Source organism: Panulirus ornatus, chromosome 14 (assembly GCF_036320965.1).
Source record: "Panulirus ornatus isolate Po-2019 chromosome 14, ASM3632096v1, whole genome shotgun sequence".
NCBI classification, from domain to species: Eukaryota; Metazoa; Arthropoda; class Malacostraca; order Decapoda; family Palinuridae; genus Panulirus; species Panulirus ornatus.
The window spans coordinates 13,644,764-13,666,234 of NC_092237.1; the positions used below are offsets into that span (position 1 = coordinate 13,644,764).

The window sequence follows — 21,471 nt, forward strand, 5'->3', positions numbered from 1 at the left end:
ATTAGGTCCGGCAATGAGGAGACTATGTATGACATCGCGCATGGACTAACCCCCTCAGAGACGAAGACCAGGATCGAACTTGGGTAAGTGGATTCGATGCCAGCCACAGGTGACCACGTAACCATAAGGACTTTGACGCGTGCCACGGGTGGCATTGCCGAGGTACCATGCAACATATAGACGAGGCTCCATTTAGTACTCTTAACACAGGTGAGACCATTCAACACCATAACATAGGAGAGGCTCCATCTAACACAGGTAACATAGGAGAGGCTTTATGTAAAACAATGCACGAAGGTGAAGCCCCAATTTACATAAGTAACAGAGGTGAGGTTGCATGTTTAACAGTCAGTGGAGTTAAGGCTCAGTGTATCACATATGACCGAGGCACCTGTGTAACAGAGGTAACATTACAGGAGGCTCCAGGTAACAGAGGGAAGGTTCAAAACACGGCACTATAGTGTAATAACACACTCAAGCTCATTCGCATCTGAGTGGGCCCTGGAATCCACGATCGGTGGCGAGAGAGAGAGAGAGAGAGAGAGAGAGAGAGAGAGAGAGAGAGAGAGAGAGAGAGAGAGAGGGGGGGGGGGCAGTGAAGGTGACGCAAGCCTTTAAAGACGTATGGTAAGGCGGGTGAAAGAGAGAGAGAGAGAGAGAGAGAGAGAGAGAGTGGGGGGGGGGGGGAACCTTGGAGGGAAGAGCTTGTATGAGGCGACAGGCCTTACAAAGAGGTATTGTAGGGCGGGAGAGAAATGCATTGAAAGGAGGGACTGGTCTTACACAAGGCAGGTAATGGGTGAAAATTCTTATACAAGAGGGTAGAGGTAGGCAGTGGCACGACTTAAGAGCCTGAGGTAGTACCTACAGGGGGGGAGGGGGGAGGAGGAGGAGGAGGAGGAGGAGGAGGAGGAGGAGGAGGAGGAGGAGCAGTGACGGAGTAAAGGGTCGTCAGTGAAAGGCCGTCGAGGAAAAGAAGTATATGAAGGCGGCGCTAAGATGAGGGGGGACAGGTCTTGCAAGGGGACTGAGGGGGGCTGGTAAGTGGGCAAGAGGTCTTCTGGAAAGGTGGTTTAGAGACACGGGGATCTTATAATGTGGGAGGAAGGTGGGAGGGTGGGGGTCAGTGAGTTTAAAAGGTACTTAAATAAAGGCAATGAGGGGGAAGTGATCTTAACAGAGAGGCGGCGAGGAGCGAGAGATCTCAGAGGAGGATTAGACGTACGTAAATGGCAGTTAGGGGCAGCAGCGAAAGGCCAGAGGTCTTGAGGAGGAGTCTCCCAGATATGCTCAATAGGTGAAAGGTATCAAATCCGAGTGGAGGAGGTGGTGATCGAGGTTCGTAGTACAACCCCTCAACATGAGAGGGATGGGAAGTCAGGTTTCACAAGGGTCTTAAAAGGTGGATTGACTAGGAACCTTAAGAAGAGGTTAAATAAGAAGCGAGAGGCTTTAACAGGAAGGAGTATTAACAGGTCTTCAAGAGGCCCGTGTCACAGATAAGAGGTCAGGTTAGCGAGGCTATAGTTCCTTCATAGATCGAAGGTAAATAAAGTATCAACAGATGGGGGAGAAAATATCGAAGGGGTAGGCAAAAGTATATATATACTGACAGACCACGGGATAAAACGCTAATAAAATCATAAAAGTGGTGGGTGAATGTTTAAACGCCAGATATCTTGTAGTGCTAAGGAGAAAATGCATAAATGCAAGCGAAAAAAAAAGAATAATAAATGACAAAAAAATAAAGTTTAAATACTAACTGAAATATAAGGCGGCAGGCGAATGTATAACTGGCAAGCTATAAGTATAAACCAGGTTACTTTGTAGGTTCAGTTTCACTCAAACTGAATTTCCAGCTTGACAGGCAAGACGAGTGTCCAGTTTCACTAGTGTTCAATTCCCATCTTACCAGGGAACTTGCAGGTGTTCAGTTCAAACTCAAACTCCCATCCTTTCAAGTCACTGGCAGGTTCAACTTCAATCATGGCAATTCCGGAGACTAACGGCGCGTTCAACCCTTGATTCTAAAAGGCAAGTCGCTCACAAAATCGTACATTTGACAGAGTTTCAGAATTATGAATATCGGACCATTTCCGCAACCAAAACTACCTTTTTTTTCCTATGTCATCCGAGACGGCACGGGCAACTGTAGCCCTAATGCACCTTAGCCTGAGCCAGGTACCCATTCTATCAACCAACCCCTATGGTTGGATGAACAGCCGAGTTGACTGTGGGCCGAACGCTGCAATTAGGATTCGAACCTTTATGCTCGGCCCTGGGTGGCCCGCGAATGCTAACCGCTAAACCACATGGGTCCATAGTCACACCTTTGTGTGAACTGATGTGAGAGAAACTTAAACATGATTAAAATAACGTTTCAGTTTCATCACATGTTAATTAGAGTCTTCGAATACGTATACATCAAAAGCAAAATGATGTTTCAATAACTAGCAGATGTAAAAGTTTGAATGTAAACTTAACACCTTAAAAATCCCTTAAAAACGACTGTACGACTTTTGAGATCGACGGTTCGATCTTTAAGCTTTTGCTCGAGCCCTTAAGGGATCAGGTCAATATATTTAATCCATCAAAAACTAAGGTCGACCCGTCGTCGTGCTCAAGGGTCGTGCCGTCATGTTCAATGGTCATACGTCATACTCAAAGGGTCCCGGAGGAATAGTAAACCATTTCAGATTCATCCTCAAAATTTTTTAATAATGGTTTTTCAAACCTTGATTCCCCATCCTCAAAAATATCGGATCCACACTACCATCTTGTATAGGTCACCTTCACGCGGCAAATGGCTATATCAATACAGAAGTCATCTTCACACTGAATCATCATCAGTGTGTATAGGTCACCTTCACAACGAAAAGAACAACAATAGGAAACAGAGAAGAATATAGGAGTACTTTCTCCACGATCACATAAGAGACTAGATTCATTACCGTTCTGAAACTCTATATGAACCAGTGGCGAACTGTGTGCGATAATGAATCATGAACAGACGAAAATGAAAGAAAGAAGACTAAACTTAAGGAACAGTGACCATCCTCCTAGAAAAAATATATATAAATTCAAATATATTCGTTCTATATACATTCTACTTCGTTCATCAGTAGAAAGTAATACTACGATTGAAAAGGAAAAGTGAAAGAATCCTAGTTATTCATGATGCCCGTTGACCAAAAAAAAAAAAAAAAAAAAAAAAAAAAAAGTGGGTGGGTGGGAGGGTTGGGTTCGGTTGGGTTGGGTTGGGTTGAGAGAAGGTAGAGGGGGTGTGGGGGAGGTGGCGAACAAAGGCTTCAAAGGAAACCCATTTGGGTCTCCGGCGTCCAACATGGCCAACTCTTTCATGATATATTATTGGGAAACATGAAAGCATCAAAGCGCGGAAAAAAAGGAGGACCAAAAAAAAGAGAGAAAGGATAAGAGAGGCATAAATCTCATTTGTGTGTATATATATCAAATACAGCAATGTATTCATGCGTCACTCGTTGACGTCAGAAGTATACTGTATTCTTGTTTGGTTAACCGTTCTAGTTCAAACTGCCCAGAATCACACCTGAAATTTTTCCAAAGTCTTTGTTATGAGAAGATGAAGGTGTGCGGAGAGCGTTTGACGCTTACCACAGTGAAAGAAAAAATCGACATTAATTTCTGTATTCAATCTACATGAAAGCGTCAAACCTCATAGAAAACGCGATGGAATAATGTAAATGGGTACTATGAATTACTCTGAACTACTTTCTTTCTCTTGCGTTTCTGTAGCAAGGACGAAAATATGAAAAAAAAAAAAAAAAAATATTCCCAGGACTTGCCAAAATAGGGTTTAGGCAGAGCGCAAACGACGCATACTAAAGATCATTTTCCATTCGAAAGCACTATGGAATACTACTGTATCATTTGGAAATATATTAATACTTGCGTACCAGTCTCTCTCTCTCTCTCTCTCTCTCTCTCTCTCTCTCTCTCTCTCTCTCTCTCTCTATGTAAATAATATAGAGCAACTGGTGTGACCAGAGCTTAACCCAAACAGATCTTCAAGTTTCCTATTCTTCGTTATGTGTTCTATGTCATCCAACTCGGCTGCGTCTCGGCCTCCTGTTGACTAAATTCTCTTTTTCCTTATTACGCTTCCTGTTGTGACTACGCTACGCTACGATTTCATTTCGTGCTTAAAAAAAATGTTTCTTTTTCAACGTGATTCGTGCCAGATACAGAGACGTTTCAATGTAATTTCGCTTCATGCTCCAAATATTTCCACCTTGTTTAAAACACCCTCGCCCCTGAAAACGTCCTGGCTTGTCCGCGCATCATGTCACGAATGAACTGATCTCACTTCAGAAGTCTGAAAACGTTTTGACACGAATTCAGAAAGAAAAAAAAAAAAATGGTCTCGATCTGGTCTCACCTGTGCTGAAAACGTTTCCCCCCGAATGACGTTTCAAGCTCTTCGAAAATGTTTTTGGCTTGGCCACGTGCCCCACCTGCCTCTTGTGTTGAGCGACGGTATGCAGGCTGGGGGCGCTTGCGTCCCCAGGCACATGACAGGGAGACGCGGATGGTTCAAATGAATATGTCAAGGCTAACAGGCACACAAGAGCTTGAATTACTAGGCCGGGTCCTTTCACACGGAAGCGTCATCATATTCCGGTGCCGTCCACGGAAACCCAGTTGACAATGGAGACTCCCACAGTCATTCAAACTCAACCCCTGAAAAACACGGGTCAACATTTTCCTCAGTAGTGCCAAGGTGGGATGAGATTCACAGAGAGAGAGAGAGAGAGAGAGAGAGAGAGAGAGAGAGAGAGAGAGAGAGAGAGAGAGAGAGAGAGAGAGAGAGAGAGAGAGAGAGTGTGTGTGTGTGTGTGTGTGTGTCTCATGTATCAAAGGGATACCTGGGCCAGTGTTTTAGAAGGGCTTTCCTAACTGGGCGAGTCTACTGCTAAATGAGATCAAATCATTTTGATTTTGTTATCCACAATGATCCACATCGAACAGCACTTCATCCCCAGTGAATAAAACGCGTGTTCGATCACTTCAGCTTGACTGATGGGGCCCCTCGAGGACGAAGTCAGGATTCTTGGGAACGACGGACGGTACTCCCCTGGAGCACGATGTTTACGACCCTTGAGCAAAACAGTGCGAGTGTGACGGCAAACATATCCTAGGATCGTACTGCCGTCTATTAAGAGCAATCCCGTCGTATTTACGGGTCATCCGGTCGTAATTATGAGGGGTTACGAAATGTATCACGACGTAAGCATTTACCACAAAGCATGAACAACCCGAGAGTACGTCGCTAAGGTTACGATAAAGGAAAAGAGAGAGAGAGAGAGAAAAAAAAAAAAGTGGTTAGAACTACATCAGAGGAGGTGACTTAGTTGCCTGGTGTAGTAGCGAGGGAGGGAGGGGGTCTTGTTTTCAAGTCTTCAGGACTGACAGTATCAGAAGCAGTGGCAGTTATCAGGATGGTGCCACTTGCCTGGAGGAGAGGCACACGTCAAAATGAGAGTGCCTGGTGCCTGATACATCAGCGCTGATTACGACGCCATACTGCCGATACTAACAACATCGGTGCCGATAGCGCAAGCGGCACAATAACGAAATGAATGGGGGCGGGGTATCGCCTCTCAACGTGGAGCCTCCAGTTACCAAGACCGTCAGAGTGTGAGAGAGAACTCGCAGTGAAATGATGATTCCAATTCCAGCCAAAGAAACTTTAATACTTATGAATAACAGATGAATAGATGGGGGGAAAAAAAAAAAAAAAATAGTGAAACCTGAATAATTCCCCTGTTATCAAAACGATATGCCTTATGATGATACTAGTCAAGAACCTGTTCATCATTCTTCAGTATCGTAACTTCGAAGTCTTTGATTGAGTTCGAAGTTGCCTAGGCTAGACCCAACACCTATGGTAGAGCAGTTCCATCCACGCACGCTAAAATAATACGGGTTTTCCCAGAGACGCTGTGCATTTAGAAGGGATCTTGATTAACTCTACAATGCCCGCGTTAACTTAGAACTGGATTCCACGGGAAGGAAAATAAAAAAAAGAGTCACTGTGGAATGGACAAGGAGTCGGTTCATTCCACGGCAACAGCCATTCCGACATATGCTTGAACCGTTGTATTGGTGTTAACTTACGTCAACTTTTTTTTTCTCTCTCTTCTTTATCATTCATTTAGTCGTCTCTCTCTCTCTCTCTCTCTCTCTCTCTCTACACGGGAGGAAGACGATCATGAGCATGTCATGTGGAAGACAGTCATGGGAACTTCACACGATGAGTCATGAGCAAGTTTTGAGAAAACTCACACACACACACACACACAAAAAAAGGCAGTCATGAGATGATGTACTTGTGGGAGACAAGTCATGCGGATGCCCACATGTCTTCTGAAAACATTCATGGGAAACACATGAGGTAGTCCATTTGAAGAAGAGAGTCATGAGGAACATGAAGTTCATATGAGGAGGAGAGTCACAAAATGAGTCCCTGGAACCTTTACTGAGAACATGAAGTGCCTTGCTAGTATTCCACGATACTTCAATTGGCTTATTTTGTAGCTGGCATAAAAACACGCTTTTAACATAAGCAATTCCCATGAAAATCATTAAAAATTCAGAGATTTGCCTAAATTTCTCAATGCGCAGTTCATGTAAGCACTTAAACAATAGGTAATTTGTATGAAAAGTCCTGTGCAACATGCAATTTACGTAAGCAAACTTGTGCATAAACAACTTTACACGTAATTCAATTTGCATAAATAAACTTATGCAATACACAATTTGCATAAACAAACAAATAATATACAGCTTGCGTAAACAAAATTAGTGCAATATGCATTAAAAAACAATAGATAGCGACTTAAACGGTACAACATGCAAAACAAATAATATATATAATAAGTATCCGTAATCACCTAACAAATATACAATTTACATTGAACATACACAAACAATATGTAATTTTCACAGATAAACTTTTAAATGTGTGAAATTCGCAGAGAAACTCATACACAATAGGCGATCTGCACAGAGACAGAGATAGACAATAACGAACTTGCGTTAAAAAAAAAAAGAATATTTGCGTAAAATCTTAAACAATATGCAACTTGCACAAACAAACATACGCAGTATGCAAATGCAGCACCAGCAACACATACAATATGCAATTTAGATGGTAAAAAAATAAATAAATATATATATATATATATATGCAGTATGAATCCATAAAAATATACAATATACAATTTGCATAAATGATACTAATAAAATATGCAATTCTCATAAACATACTTATATTCTGTGCAATTTTCAGGAACGTACATATTATAAAACAGAAAACTCTCCCAATGGTCCCGAAATATTATCAAAAATAATATTCTTTCAAAAGTTGAATATACTCAAGTCGTTTCTCTTTTGGAAACGGAGCTCGGCTGAAACCAATTACGAAATGCTTGGGAGGAACCCACTATTGTCCTCTGTATGCCAGTAGTAGCGATTCCCGCCACCATTACGAGCGGCTCCAGCGTTCTACGCTTGTAAAGGTACCCTGGGCAGCGCGCTTAGTGCTAAAGAGTAGCCGTTGCGGCTGGTATAGCTATTGGGGAAGCGGGGTTTCAAGAACTGTTGATTTCTCCTCGACATCTTTGAGCACAGATCCTTAGGCGTCGTACGACTGTATAATCAATGATGATAGTACGCTCCTTGAACACGACGGTACGACGACCCCTTAAACAAGACGATAAGAGCCTTGGGTACGACTGTACAGTCAATGACAACAGTACGCTCCTTGAACACGAAGGTACGACCCCTTAAACAAGACGACAAGAGCCTCGACCACGACTGCATGACCTTTAATAACGACATTACGTTCCTTGAACAAGACTGGTTCGACCTTTAACCACGACGGTACGACCCTTGAAGCACGATGTTTATGACCTTGGTGCACGATGAGAACACTCTTAGCTAAGCACGACTCTAAGACGTTGAAGTATAAAGGCTTTTGACCACCGACCCGATCCTTTAGGGGCGAGGCAGCTCCTCGAAGGCTAAGCACGACTCTAAGACGTTGAAGTATAAAGGCTTTTGACCACCGACCCGATCCTTTAGGGGCGAGGCAGCTCCTCGAAGGCTAAGCACGACTCTAAGACGTTGAAGTATAAAGGCTTTTGACCACCGACCCGATCCTTTAGGGGCGAGGCAGCTCCTCGAAGGCTAAGCACGACTCTAAGACGTTGAAGTATAAAGGCTTTTGACCACCGACCCGATCCTTTAGGGGCGAGGCAGCTCCTCGAAGGCTAAGCACGACTCTAAGACGTTGAAGTATAAAGGCTTTTGACCACCGACCCGATCCTTTAGGGGCGAGGCAGCTCCTCGAAGGCTAAGGCTCATCCCATATCCAAAGATCGTACCGTCATGACAGAGGGTCGCATCGTCGAAAGTATTCGAGACATCGTAACGTCTTGGTGGAGAGTTTGAGAGGTAGGATGGCAGACGATAGCAGTCTCCTACTGTTAGCTGTTGTGGCTTATCACCAACCAAGTCATAACTCCTTAGTTTATCTACTTATGAGGGGAAGAAAAATATGATATTACTTGTACCAACAAGCGAGGGGTATTGTGAAATACACCATAGCCAAAGGTTTTCAAACCTTGAAAAACGCGCTGTCGCCAATAAACACCCAAGATAAAAGCCACACCTCTTGGATACCCGATTTTAATCTCACTAATACGGTTTGGGCTCATCATGGGCCCTCTCGTTGCCAAGGTTCCTTGACATCACGTACTAAACCAAGTATTACTATAGTTTAATTCGGTTAAAAAAAAAAAAAATCGTATAACTTAGACTGTAAACTTTAAATTTATGACTAGGAGATTCGGACCCTCCGGGCTCTCGGGTACTTGCACCTTGCGGAGGTCAGGCGTCCCTCAGACCCCCTTGAGGCGTCCTTCATTTCCCCACGGAAGGTTCTTTCCCTTCATGAAGAACTTGCCACGTAAAGCCACATCTCTTAACTAAAGATTATGTCTGCCTGTGCTGAGGAAACAAGAGGCAACAACGCAACAGCTGCCTACGATAAGGAAGAATAAAGAGAAGGCAACGAAACTGTCACTGAATTAACTTCCAACCGAGACATTAGAAACTCCGAATACCACACGTTAGAATCTTATTTAGCCCCATTGAATATACCAGACACACTACATTAATCGCTGCCACTGCAATTCCTTTATCCTCAATGCAAAGCTTGAGGAGTGAGCTCTCAATTCTCTCTCTCTCTCTCTCTCTCTCTCTCTCTCTCTCTCTCTCTCTCTCTCTCTCTCTCTCTCTCTCTCTCCAGCAGCCAGAGGGAAGAGATCGTATTTGTTATCCAGCTCATGAGCACCCAACACATTGCCGTCCACGGGGGTTGAAAAAGACAGGTGGAAAAGTCCAGCAAACCTCTAGTTACTGGCCTTGTGTGCGTCGCCATAATGGACTGGAGTGATTAACGTTTTGCAATTAACATTCCTTCTTTTATTTCTCGATTTTCCTTTCGAACATTCCCGTTACCATAACGTTTCCCTTGGAATCTCGAAGTTGTTCAGAAAATTCCATTGCAAATGAATATACCCTCAGGCATACAAAAGCTTTTTTACACTGACAATATCATTTACAAAACAGGAATTACTGGAAGAATTGTCAACGTCAGAAAACAATGGTTAGAGATGTGAGGGGAACGATCCGTTAATGTGGTACAATGGGGACGTCCTGCTATCAAGGATTTCCCTGTATGCTGAATGACAAGGTCAGAGTACAGTTTAGTATGCTTAAGCAAGTCCTCCGTCATTCTCCATCAGTACTACAGAAAAGTGTGTGTGGCCGAGCACTATATACTTTTTTTACTTCAGAACTGGCAGTTTAAAGGTGATAAAGTCGATTACCTGTAAAAATACATTACAGGTTTAGACTCCAAAATAATGATTGGAGTTACATTACGATATCAATTCCCTCTTCCTCAGTCCTACGTTTGAAGGCGACGGTCAAAGGCCGAAGTCACCATCAAGGCCAGTCCAATAGAAGAAAGGAAGAACAATTATCAAAGAGATTTTCCTCAAGTCTACAGCCACGGACGGATGTCCTTCCTCATTTAGAGGAAAAAAAAAAGGAAGACATTTAACGCAAGACTTTCTCGGTGAAGTAGACTCGCACCAGCATTCATAACATAGGATGGTCTTGAACCTGCCCGTAGGGCAGTCTCACTGCTGTATATATAAATGCCACGAGCCTCTACTGTCCTGGGTATAAAACAGCGCTATCTCCTTCAAGATAGCAGATCAGTGGAAGGCAAGGTATCGTAAAGGAGGTGAGAGACACCAGAGCAGTTTTTATGTGGTGCGGGACGTGGAGAGTGGGTAGTGGTGTGGGACGTGGAGAGTGGGTTATGATGTGGGGTTGTGGGTTACCACGCAGTACGGGAGGTGGTGGAGGACATGATGCGTGGGACGGGACGCGCACTGTGGTGTGGGATGTGGCGTGGGACGGAACGAGTCGCGGACTGTGGTGTGGGATGTCACCTGGAACGTAATCCTTTTCTTTTATGTATAGCGACCGACATGACAGGGGCAGATCGTGCGCAAATCAAGGCCACGTAGCATCATCTATCCCTTTTTTTTTTTAAAAAAAAATCAGGTCATAGCCATCACAACGAGTCGGCTGGGAACATAAGGACACCAGCCTCGCGACAACAACTATAGATCACAACTCCTTCTAGGCAAACATAAGGCATTCAAGCCTAATCATTACTGAAAACAAAACCTTCACTGAAGAGTATTAAACCCTCTTCTACCGCCTTTATTCCCACTATGGGTGAGTTAAGACGGCGCTGTTGACAACCTGAAGGTCGAAGAACCATTCAAGGGCACAGGAGTAAAGGATGTGATAACTAGATATACATGTACTCAAGGCCAAGTGAAGCCACTTCATGAGGACCCTTCGCACGTCCACTTCACTGACGGACTACCAAGAGACGAGGATGAGCCGTATGCGGACGAACGGACAGATGGAGACGAAGGAGGACGAAAGTGATAGAAGGACACATAGACAGAAGAATGGTTAGGAAGGCAGGCAAGAGGAGTGAGAGGGACAGACAAGCGAAAAGTAGGAATATACAGTAATCTCCCTATACTTCTTCGACAAGGTGGTAATAAGATATTACTCCAATAATGGCAAAGGAAGTTCGAGGCTTAGAACCACGATCAGACCAAGACGGAAACAGAAAAAAAAAAAAATATGACGAGACATCTAGTAATGGATGGAACAAGGAACGCATCTAAAGAACACACTGGAAAATGGAAACAAAAATGACAACTCACGAAGCTCACGGGGAGCAGATAGTCGCAAACCGACCCTCCCACACACACACACCCAAACACGACCAGTAATTCTCAGTCTCACGACTACATCGAGCTATTACTCCGCACAGGACACAGAGTTCCTCCTGATGCAATCCTCCCGTAACACCCTGTTGAAATCCAACTGAGGTGCTTGGATAGATAAGATATTCCTCCTCACTAATTCCCGTATTCCCTTCCCAAGAGACTCCAGTCCAGTCTGTAGCTAGCTTTCCCCTCTCCTAAGTTTCGCTATTACCTTCAACTTGCTAGTTTCTCTCCAGCACCAGCGCCACTCCCAATCTTCCAGACTCTCTCCCATCTAATCCAAAAAAAAAAGGAAAAAATAAATCCTGTTCAAATCCCCTCTTTTTAAAGTGGCTTACACAAAGAGATTTATTCTGTCGTCTTGTTAAGGGCCCTCGACAAGAACAACCAAGTTTATGTATGTATATATATATATATATATATATATATATATATATATATATATATATATATATATATATATATATATATATACATACATACATATATATATACATACATACATATATACATATACTCATTTCCGATCATCCTTTCTAACCCAAAGTTAATCTAGCATAACTATAAAAACAAAATGGGAAGGAACAAAGAAACCACCATCTGTACAACCATCTGGTATATATATATATATATATATATATATATATATATATATATATATATATATATATATATATATAGACATCTGTTAAATCTATACAGACGTCTGTTATATCTATACATACGTCTATATATCTATACAGACATTTGGTATATCCTATCTTCCTTCAGAAGAGCAAGTTTAACAACCGTGATGTAAACGACTTGTGAATATATAGCAATTTGAAAGGCAGGTATGTGTGGAACTTACCTGAAATGTTATAACCACAGTATACTCCACCACATACCACGGCAAACTATATACTAAGTCATACCACATTACATATTAAAGGCCAGGTATATGTGTAACTTACCCGAAATGTAGTGTTATACTCCACCACATACCTTGGCCAAATATATTCCAACTCATATCCCAGCGACATATCTGTCACATATCACAGCAGAACATACACGTAGAATACAGTATGTCATAGTCTGATGATAAGATTATCTTCGTCCAATATACCAAAGAGGGGATATATCCCCTCAAGACATACCTTAGAATAACATACTTCCAGTTCGACTTACCCAATCGGGACGTACCGAATCACACTGCCAGCATTATATATATATATAACCAGACGACAACAACACTACTTACCTTCCGGGTCTTGTAGGCTGTCGGAGATGGCCTGGACGCTTGCTAAAGTTGTGACCACGGCCACACCCAGCAGCAGCGCCCGTGACGCCCCCATGGCTGGTCACGGGCGATTGGGCGGGGCAAAAGGGTACACGAGGTCAGAGGTCAAACGTTGTCACTTCCTTCTCGGTTCACAGTGACTGGGTCCAATATCACGGCATATCATGGTCTCTAAAACAGTCAGTGGCATTCACTCTTACGTCCCGAGAAGCTACTGTTATAACAGCGTGTACGATGAGTTGTCGACTACGAATTGTAAGGAATGTCCAGAAAATGTCGGCTCAGTCTGCAGCGGCTTGCCCCCGCTAAAGAAGAACATCATGTGGTATCAGGAACTAATAATACTGTGTTTCTCGTTTTATATTCTTTTCCTTCTTTCTCTCGATTCGCCAACTACACAGAAGCAACAGAAACTACTACTTCTCTATACCAAGGGAGGAAGTTTTTTAAAGTTTGCGACAGTACACTGCTAAGCCTTTTTTTCTTTTTCTTTCTTTATTTCGTTCACTTCAGTTTGAGTTATCTTCGTCAAGCGGTCATGGAAGCGTGTGGATCACTCCCAACGAGCAGTAACTGGAGTAACCGTGGTAGAACGCGCGAAGGCGAGGCGCCGAAGTACCTCGAAGAGCTTGGAGGGGAGCTAGGAGTCAGGGTAGACTGATCATCTACGACTGTGCGAGAAGAACCAACTTCCACCACGAGAGGAGAACAGGCTTGATGTATCAGGGGCATCGTCTCGCACACCATAATGATAAGCGTCAGCTAAATGAAGCGGATTAAAGGGGTTGTCTTCACTTGTTTTTGCTTTTTTTTTTTTTTAGGTGGATTTGCACGCTCTTCCTGGGAGATTTACAGGTCATCCAAAGGGATTAGCTAATTTCCAGGGTTGGTTCACATACCTCGCTGAAAAAAGTCATGGGTTTCCAAAGGAAGATTTACAGGATTCCAGCGGAGGGAAGGAAGGAGGGCGCGAGTCACTATTTCCCAAGAGGATTCACTGGTCTGGGTGGCGGGTTACATCACTAGACTTCGGGGTAGATCTATTGATCTTCACTGGGGATGGGGTGGCGGGTATAGGTAGGTCAGGTCACCACAGTTCACTCCTCGCTAGAGAAAGGATCACAGATCTCTCTAAGGTTCACAGATTTCCAATATTTAAAGGGAAGCTTAGGGTGTCTTCAAAAAGTTCTTTAGGGTTCGCGTGTTTCAGATTTCGAAATGGTTCAAGGTTCAGGAGGGTTCAGATTCGATCCGCATCAGTTCGGTTCACTTTACAAGTCCTTTCGGAGTTACTGCGACGACTTCGAAAGCGCCAAAGTCGAGGAGCGTTAAGGCTGCTTCAAGACAAAGAAACAAACACACGAACACTTAAAATACGACATCAGTCTCCCTCTCCTCTCGAGAGACCTTAGACGTCAATAATGCACTTCAATAAATCATTGGTTTTGAACTATTTGTAAAGATCACTTAAGAATTACGAGTCTTTCTCTTTTGTTTCCCTCCCCAATCATTTATGGAGACTTCTGAAGAGTGTGGCACCTCTTGAGGTCATTACATCATGATCCGTATACAACAACAGTTAGGTTTCTGTTCTAGATATCATGGAAATGAGGACCTGACTCTTTTTAAGTGTATAAAGTTAGTCTAACAACTTTTCGTTCAACTTTTAAGTGTATAAAGTAAGTCTAACAACTTTTCGTTCAACTTGAAAATCATCTTGGTAGGCACGTTCCTTCCACTGCAACTCTTCTCGAGGTCTTAGCCAGAAAACCATGTCAAGAGGAGGAAGGAGAAGCGAATAGACTGGAGGTCACAGAGGGGACCTGTGATCAGAGTAGTAGCAGTAGTAGGTAGTTACCAGGTTCACCGTCTTGACAAAAGAGCCTCCACGCGACCCTTCCATCGTCAGAAGGAACACGAAGGTGGCTGTCGCTTTCCCCTGCTGGGTCCAACAGCTCACGTCATCTGGAAATGGAAAAAAAAAGAAAGAGATAGAAAATATCAGGTCAAAGTTGAAGTGTTCATAGACGTGATGACGGATAATGGGAGCGCACTTAATGTCATTATTAATTTCAACAATTGCGGGTAATGAGGGCAAATAGCACAGAGATATTACAGCCTGTAGGGAGGGAGGAGGTGGGTGGGGGTTGCAGAGAGAGAGAGAGAGAGAGAGAGAGAGAGAGAGAGAGAGAGAGAGAGAGAGAGAGAGAGAAGGTTTCGTAAATTTGTGGTTAACTTTACAGAGAGAAAAAGGCGAGATAGAGAGGTACTCGCCCTGCTAAACTACCGAGATAAGGACAAGAAACAGCGGAAGGAAGGGAAGTTCGCGAGCTCAGTCACTGAAGAGTCAAGATGTGGAGAGCGCACGTGGGAAATGCTCCCGATAAAGAGAAAAAGAAAAATCAAAAGTCTTAAGTGTTTGCGAGTGGCGGGTGTCTGAGTCTCTCTCTCTCTCTCTCTCTCTCTCTCTCTCTCTCTCTCTCTCTCTCTCTCTCTCTCTCTCTCTCTCTCTCTCTCTCCCCCAAATCAATCATTTAGCAGGAGAGGAAAAAAAAAAAGATGGGATTAAACACGAGCATTATTAATATTCTTCCTGCTGGGGAAAATTATGTTTACGCAGTGGAGTTTGAGGAGCAATAAATCCCGAATTTTTTACGGCGAGTCTGGTGCTTGAATCCTATCAAGAGGGCAAGCAAGGCGGAGGACGAGCGGGGAAAAAAGAACAAAAATAAGGGCTGGATGAATGACAAGGTCAGGGTTGTAATGGATGAGACCCGGGTGAACACGAAAGCCCTCCGGGGCAGCTGTGAACAATACGCCCTTGAATGACATATACACACCTTGAGCATGATTGGCTATGATGATACGCACGTCAAGCATGATGGTACGCCCATTGAGCAGGATGGTACGCCCCTTGAGCATGACGGTACACCCCTTGAGAACGATGGCTCAAACCATAACTATAATGGCCAGGTCAAAGGCTAGACCATTATAGTCATGGATCGTACCATTGAGCTTAAGGGTCGCACCGCCGTGATCATGGGTCGTATAACCGTCCTTAAAAAAGGCTAAGTGTGACAGAAGGAGTTACATGATATCAAAATATAGCTCACTAGCAAGAAGAGGACGAGGAGGAGGAGGAGGAGAAGGAAGAAGATAAAGAAGAAGATCCAGGATGGTGTCTTAAAGCAGAATGACTTGAGAGTGAAGGATTAAGTCATGTGACAGGAAAGATGAAACGATTAGGATTCGGTGACAGGACAAGATGGATAGGATGGGCAAGACACGACCGCGAGGACGAGAGCCTGGCTGCTAGTAATGGATGATGGATGAGCCAGGTGATGGACGACCCAGACATAACCAACTGGAGATTAAGACGTGACTGAGGAGGAGAAGAAGGAGCAGGAAGAAGAAACCTCAAAGTCAAATAAGACGTCAACGTTTCCTTTCTGCTTTTTTTTTCTTTTTGGTCCTTTTATTTATAAGAACCTGTGGAGCAGATGAATGAATGAGAAGCTAGAACATACAGACACTTGGAGAGACAAAGAAAACACACACACACATAGAATCAGCAGGCAAAAAGACACGACCAATCCGCCAAGTGATGAATAATGCCCCTAAGAGATACGGTCTCGTAACACCACCACCTGTATCGTATTCCATCCTTCACCCACCACTGTGTGTCTCTCTACACTCGTCTATCTTGGCGTAGGTGGGGCTGGCTTAGGTCTCCCACCTCTCGCTACAGCTTCCCTGGCCTCTGTCTCCCGGGTACAACAAACCTCATTCTCTCATCTCTTATGACACATCGTGGCACACCCCAACCCTCTAACTTTCCTCGCCATCTCATCCCAGCAGCGTCGCTCCTTCCTCCTCTCCCCCCCTCTCCCTTCCCTCGTACCCTAGTATTGCTTAGCCTCTTCTAACAAACGAACTCGCCCATCCTTACCCATCCACCTTTACCCTAATCCTAAGCCATTCCATTTCTCTTCCGTTCACCTTTCCAAGACTCTCTCTCTCTCTCTCTCTCTCTCTCTCTCTCTCTCTCTGGCAGCGACCCTGAACAAGCTTTTCTGTTCTGTTTTTACTCTAAGCAGCAGCGAAATACAGTGATAAATAGCGCACACGCGATACCAGAATTTGTCGTCCCAGAGAAGGTAAGAGCAAAGATAGGCAAGTGGAAGACTAATTAAAAGTCCAGGTCCTGACCGGTTTTATCCACGAGTTATCAAAAACGTCAAACATGAAACTGCTAAACCGTTATCCTATATTTTCAACAAATCTCTCCAGAAAAATGGAATAGCACTTCAGGACTGGAAACTGGCAGACGTTACCCTTAATATTCAAACAAGGAGGCCGTGAAATGCCAGGCAATTACCATCCCGTTAGTCCCATAGTAATCATACGTAAACCTTTTGGAGTCGGTGATCATACAAAATCGTACCTTACTCTGAGCAAAACAGTTTAATCAATAATATAACAGCGTGATCTTCTAAGGCACAGATCATGCCTTACAATACGCACAAACAAGACTCACGTAATGGATATTTCATTTCTGAACTTCCAATAAAAGCATCCGACAAAGTTGCCCACGTTAAGCATAAAGTCAGGGCCTTGAGGTTTTCCTAATTGCATGGGGAAACTGGTTAGAAGCCTGGTGACGTGATAGGAGGAACCAGAGAGTCGTAATGAACGGCGAATCATCACCTCACGGTCACCCGTTACGAGTGGGGTTCCCCAAGGGCGGAATCCTTAGTAACAGTGCATGTCACCCCCTATATCAACGCTGTTGATGTTAGGGCTGAATAACATATAGAGTCCACATCTGCAGATGACTCGAAGATGGGCAATGGTTTATCAAGTGAAGAGGATTGGCTAAAGTTGCATGAGAATCGAGATAGAATAGCCGTATGGTCTAAAAATGGCAAATTATATTTACCGTCAATGAATGTCATGTTGCGAGTAAGAAACCTCGACAAGAAATTCCGTCATGAAATGAGACGCTACAAGATAGAGAACGTCCCTTAGTGAGAGGGATCTTAGGTTCACCGTCTCCAACAACTTCAAATTCTCCCAGCATTGTCATGAAGCTGCCATGAAAGTAAATAGGATGTTAGGTTCCATTTACAGAAACTCTCCATACAAAAGCAAAGATGTAATATTGCCACTATAGCCTAGTTAGACCCCACCTCAACCTTGCAGTGCAGTTCTGAGCCTCCCTAACTAGGAAAGGATAGTCTTAAATTGGAAGCATTGCAGCAAAGAGTAACAAAATGGATTCCTTTCTTACGTAACAAAACATATGATGCCAGACTGCGAGAAATTAATTTGTTTTCCCTAAGCAAGAGTCGGCTCCGAGACAAGTTAGCAATGTTTCAAAACACTTACTCAACAAGGTCGATAATGAAAATTTCTTAATGGTCGCGCCAGTACTACCAATGAAGTAAATGGACTAAAACTTAAAACTTACGTTCCCACAACATTTTGTTCAAAGCAACATCGTTAACATCTTCAAAATTAAGGTTGATCACCTGTTACTCATCGGTACTGAATAATGCTTATCATTCAATCAGCATCACGTAGTGGCATATTATGCTTCCTTCTCAACCACTGATCTCTCCCTTGCCACACTGCGGTAACTTACCAACAGTAATCAACCCGTGCCACCTACTTTAAGGGGAAAAGTACAATTGATATAGACATGGCATATCATGAAGCTGGAGGTCATCCAGCTCAAACTTTAGTCTTACGAACAAACAGTGAAGGGATATATGTCATTTTGGATGTTTTGATGCATGACATATTCACGTTCATTCTATCTTACGACTTTCCTCTAGAGGTCTCCTTCAAGCATATTTACTCATGCAACGAATTTCTTGCATCTGCTTTACGTCCCACGAGCGGCCGGAGGGAGTAGTGGTGGGTGAGTGGAGGAAAAAAAAAAAAAAAACTCTTTGCTTTGCCATCCTTTTCTTCTACTGCTTTTAAGAGGACTGCATATTCTATTCAGTGGTGTTAAGACGACACCGCCTCGCTTGGACCTTGAGGGGTCTCTCTCTCTCTCTCTCTCTCTCTCTCTCTCTCTCTCTCTCTCTCTCTCTCTCTCTCTCTCTCTCTCTCTCTCTCTCAACTTAAAATCGACGATACCACCTAATAACATTTTCTAACCCCAGTACTTCAGAGCGTTTATGAGCTCATATTCACGTAAGGTCGACCATCTGCAAGACGGTTGGATTACTTCCCCAAAGACGGCATCAAGTATTCGAGAGAGAGAGAGAGAGAGAGAGAGAGAGAGAGAGAGAGAGAGAGAGAGAGCATTAATATGACGTAATACCCCATAAGGTGGGCCACACAGAGTTGGGCGATACTGCTACGAGCTTATGGGAAAAATTCACCTAAAACACCTATGGAAGGCGAATGAATCTTCTTATAGTGAAGGAATTCTTTAAGAAAAAAAAAGCAGTTTCTGGAAACTCTGCTAGCCATCGAACGCATCAACCTCACTCGACTGAAAAAAGGGGAAAAAAAGATGAATTACGAGATCCACTGATTAACTCCTCCCACTCTTCCACTCCCACACACTCCCACACACACACACACACACGCACACACACACACACACACACACACACACACACACACACAGACACACACACACACACACCCTGGCTAGCCTCATCCACCACCCTCAGCTACAGCGCCTTCGGTCCCTTTTCAAGTAATTCAGAACTTTAATCACCTGAAATCGAGCTATTTCGATATCCTCTACTTTACACGAACTCATAATTTCTGCTTCCCCTTTCTTGCTCCTTGTAACTGTGTACAGTCCATGTCCCAAATCTGATATATATATATATATATATATATATATATATATATATATATATATATATATATATATATATATATATATATATATTTTTTTTTTTTTTTTTTCAAACTATTCGCCATTTCCCGCGTTAGCGAGGTAGCGTTAAGAACAGAGAACTGGGCCTTTGAGGGAATGTCCTCATCTGACCCCCTTCCCTGTTCCTTGTTTTGGAAAAATTAAAAAAAAAAAAATAATGAGAGGGGAGGATTTCCAGACCCCGCTCCCTCCCCTTTTAGTCGCCTTCTACGACATGCAGGGAATACGTGGGAAGTATTCTTTCTCCCCTATCCCCAGGGATAATATATATATATATATATATATATATATATATATATATATATATATATATATATATATATACATAAAAATCTCCTTGCTCGCTTTTGTGTGTACGAGAGGGGAAGTCTTGCGGGTCACTGGGAGTGACACGTATATTGCCCAGCAGAAGATGGATCGCTGCGCTACATAAAACTTATGAAGGAACCCGTTACACCTTGCATAACGCAGAGGCAAACACCACGTCGCAATTTGCCCGTGTTGTTCATGAATAGAAAACGGGTGAAAAATACGACGTAATTCAACACAAAGTTGCATAATAATAATAATAATAATAATAATAATAATAATAATAATAATAACACTATAGCTATAATCAAGCGTTGTTTTTTTGAGTTATGAGATACATTACAAACATAATGAAATTGTACATCATGATGTCTCGCTTGTTTGAGAAAAATATAATAAGTTTATTTGGGAGGTGGGAAAGATATTTAGCGAATACAGATATTCAGACTAGTGTTACTGTTCATTTCAAGCGATGTTATCTTATCTGGTTTAGAAAAATTAGGGAATTTATTCTTGAGGCCAAAGATGACGGGGGTCGAGGGAGACGAACTCATGAACATAGAAGTGAGGGGTTTTCGACTTGCTGTTTCTCTGCTCCTCTGTTCTCTCTGCTGTTGATGCTGCCGCCTCTCATGCAGCAAATAGCACTCTCTTTGCTGTTCATGCTGTAAAATCTGCTGTCCTCTGTCGCTGTTGTAGCTCCAGATAATGCTGTCCTCTTTGCTGTTCATGCTGTAAAATCTGCTGTCCTCTGTTGCTGTTGTAGCTCCAGATGCAATGCTGCCCTCTTTGCTGTATATGCTGTAAAAACTGCTGTCTTCTGATGCCGTTGTAGCTCCAGATGCAATGCTGCCCTCTTTGCTGTTCATGAGGCAAGAATTGATCCTTCTGCTTCATGTCATGCTGCCCCTTTCAGCTGCTTTCCATGCTGCACTTCCTGACGCTGTTGCTACGAAGTCTATTCCTTTTTTCCTGCTGTTCCAGCCGTTCTTTCCGCTGGTCATGCAAGATATGATGCCCACTCTGTTGCTTAAGTTGTTCTTTTCAGCCAGTTATGCTGCCAATTGCTGTTCTTCCTGGTGATCCAGTACGGGCAATACAGCATCTGATGAACCTAGTACTGCTACTGATGCTGCAGCTGCTCAGGTTGGTGCTGTAAGCTGCTCTGGTTGGTGTTGTCGGAGCAGCTGACTTCTGTTGTTGCTGCTGCTTTTAATGGTATTAAAACTCCTGTTCCCATTGTGATCCTTGCGCTGCTTCTGCTGTTGCGGTCGCCAATACAGCATCACATACTGACATCCCTCGTAGAACCGCTGCTGCTGTTTTCATTTCTCCTGCTTTCTTTTTTTCACTGTGGCGCAGCTGTTGCCAGGGAAGCTGTGGCCGTTATGAACCGCTTCAGAAGCTGCTGAAACAAGACCTTGCTTAATTGCTGTTGACACTATATCTCCCAACACCAGAGCGCATTCTCCATGAAGAGCAGGGGAAAAAAAAAAAAAAGGAGAAAGACTTAATCTTCCAGTGTCGTGTAAAACTGGGAATTC

The 21,471-nt window shown here is 43.4% G+C and overlaps 1 protein-coding gene across 12 annotated transcripts in view; it reads right to left on the reverse strand.

Annotated features, from left to right (window-relative positions):
• Window positions 1-21,471, reverse strand: part of LOC139753326 (uncharacterized) — a 769,854-nt gene that overhangs the window by 415,393 nt on the left and 332,990 nt on the right. For all 12 annotated transcript variants that reach the window (XM_071669662.1, XM_071669661.1, XM_071669660.1 and 9 more), the window contains one exon: window positions 12,673-14,676. In XM_071669662.1, coding sequence (XP_071525763.1) covers window positions 12,673-12,766 — 94 coding nt within the window. In that variant the 5' untranslated portion in view covers window positions 12,767-14,676. The remainder of the gene's footprint in view (window positions 1-12,672; window positions 14,677-21,471) is intronic.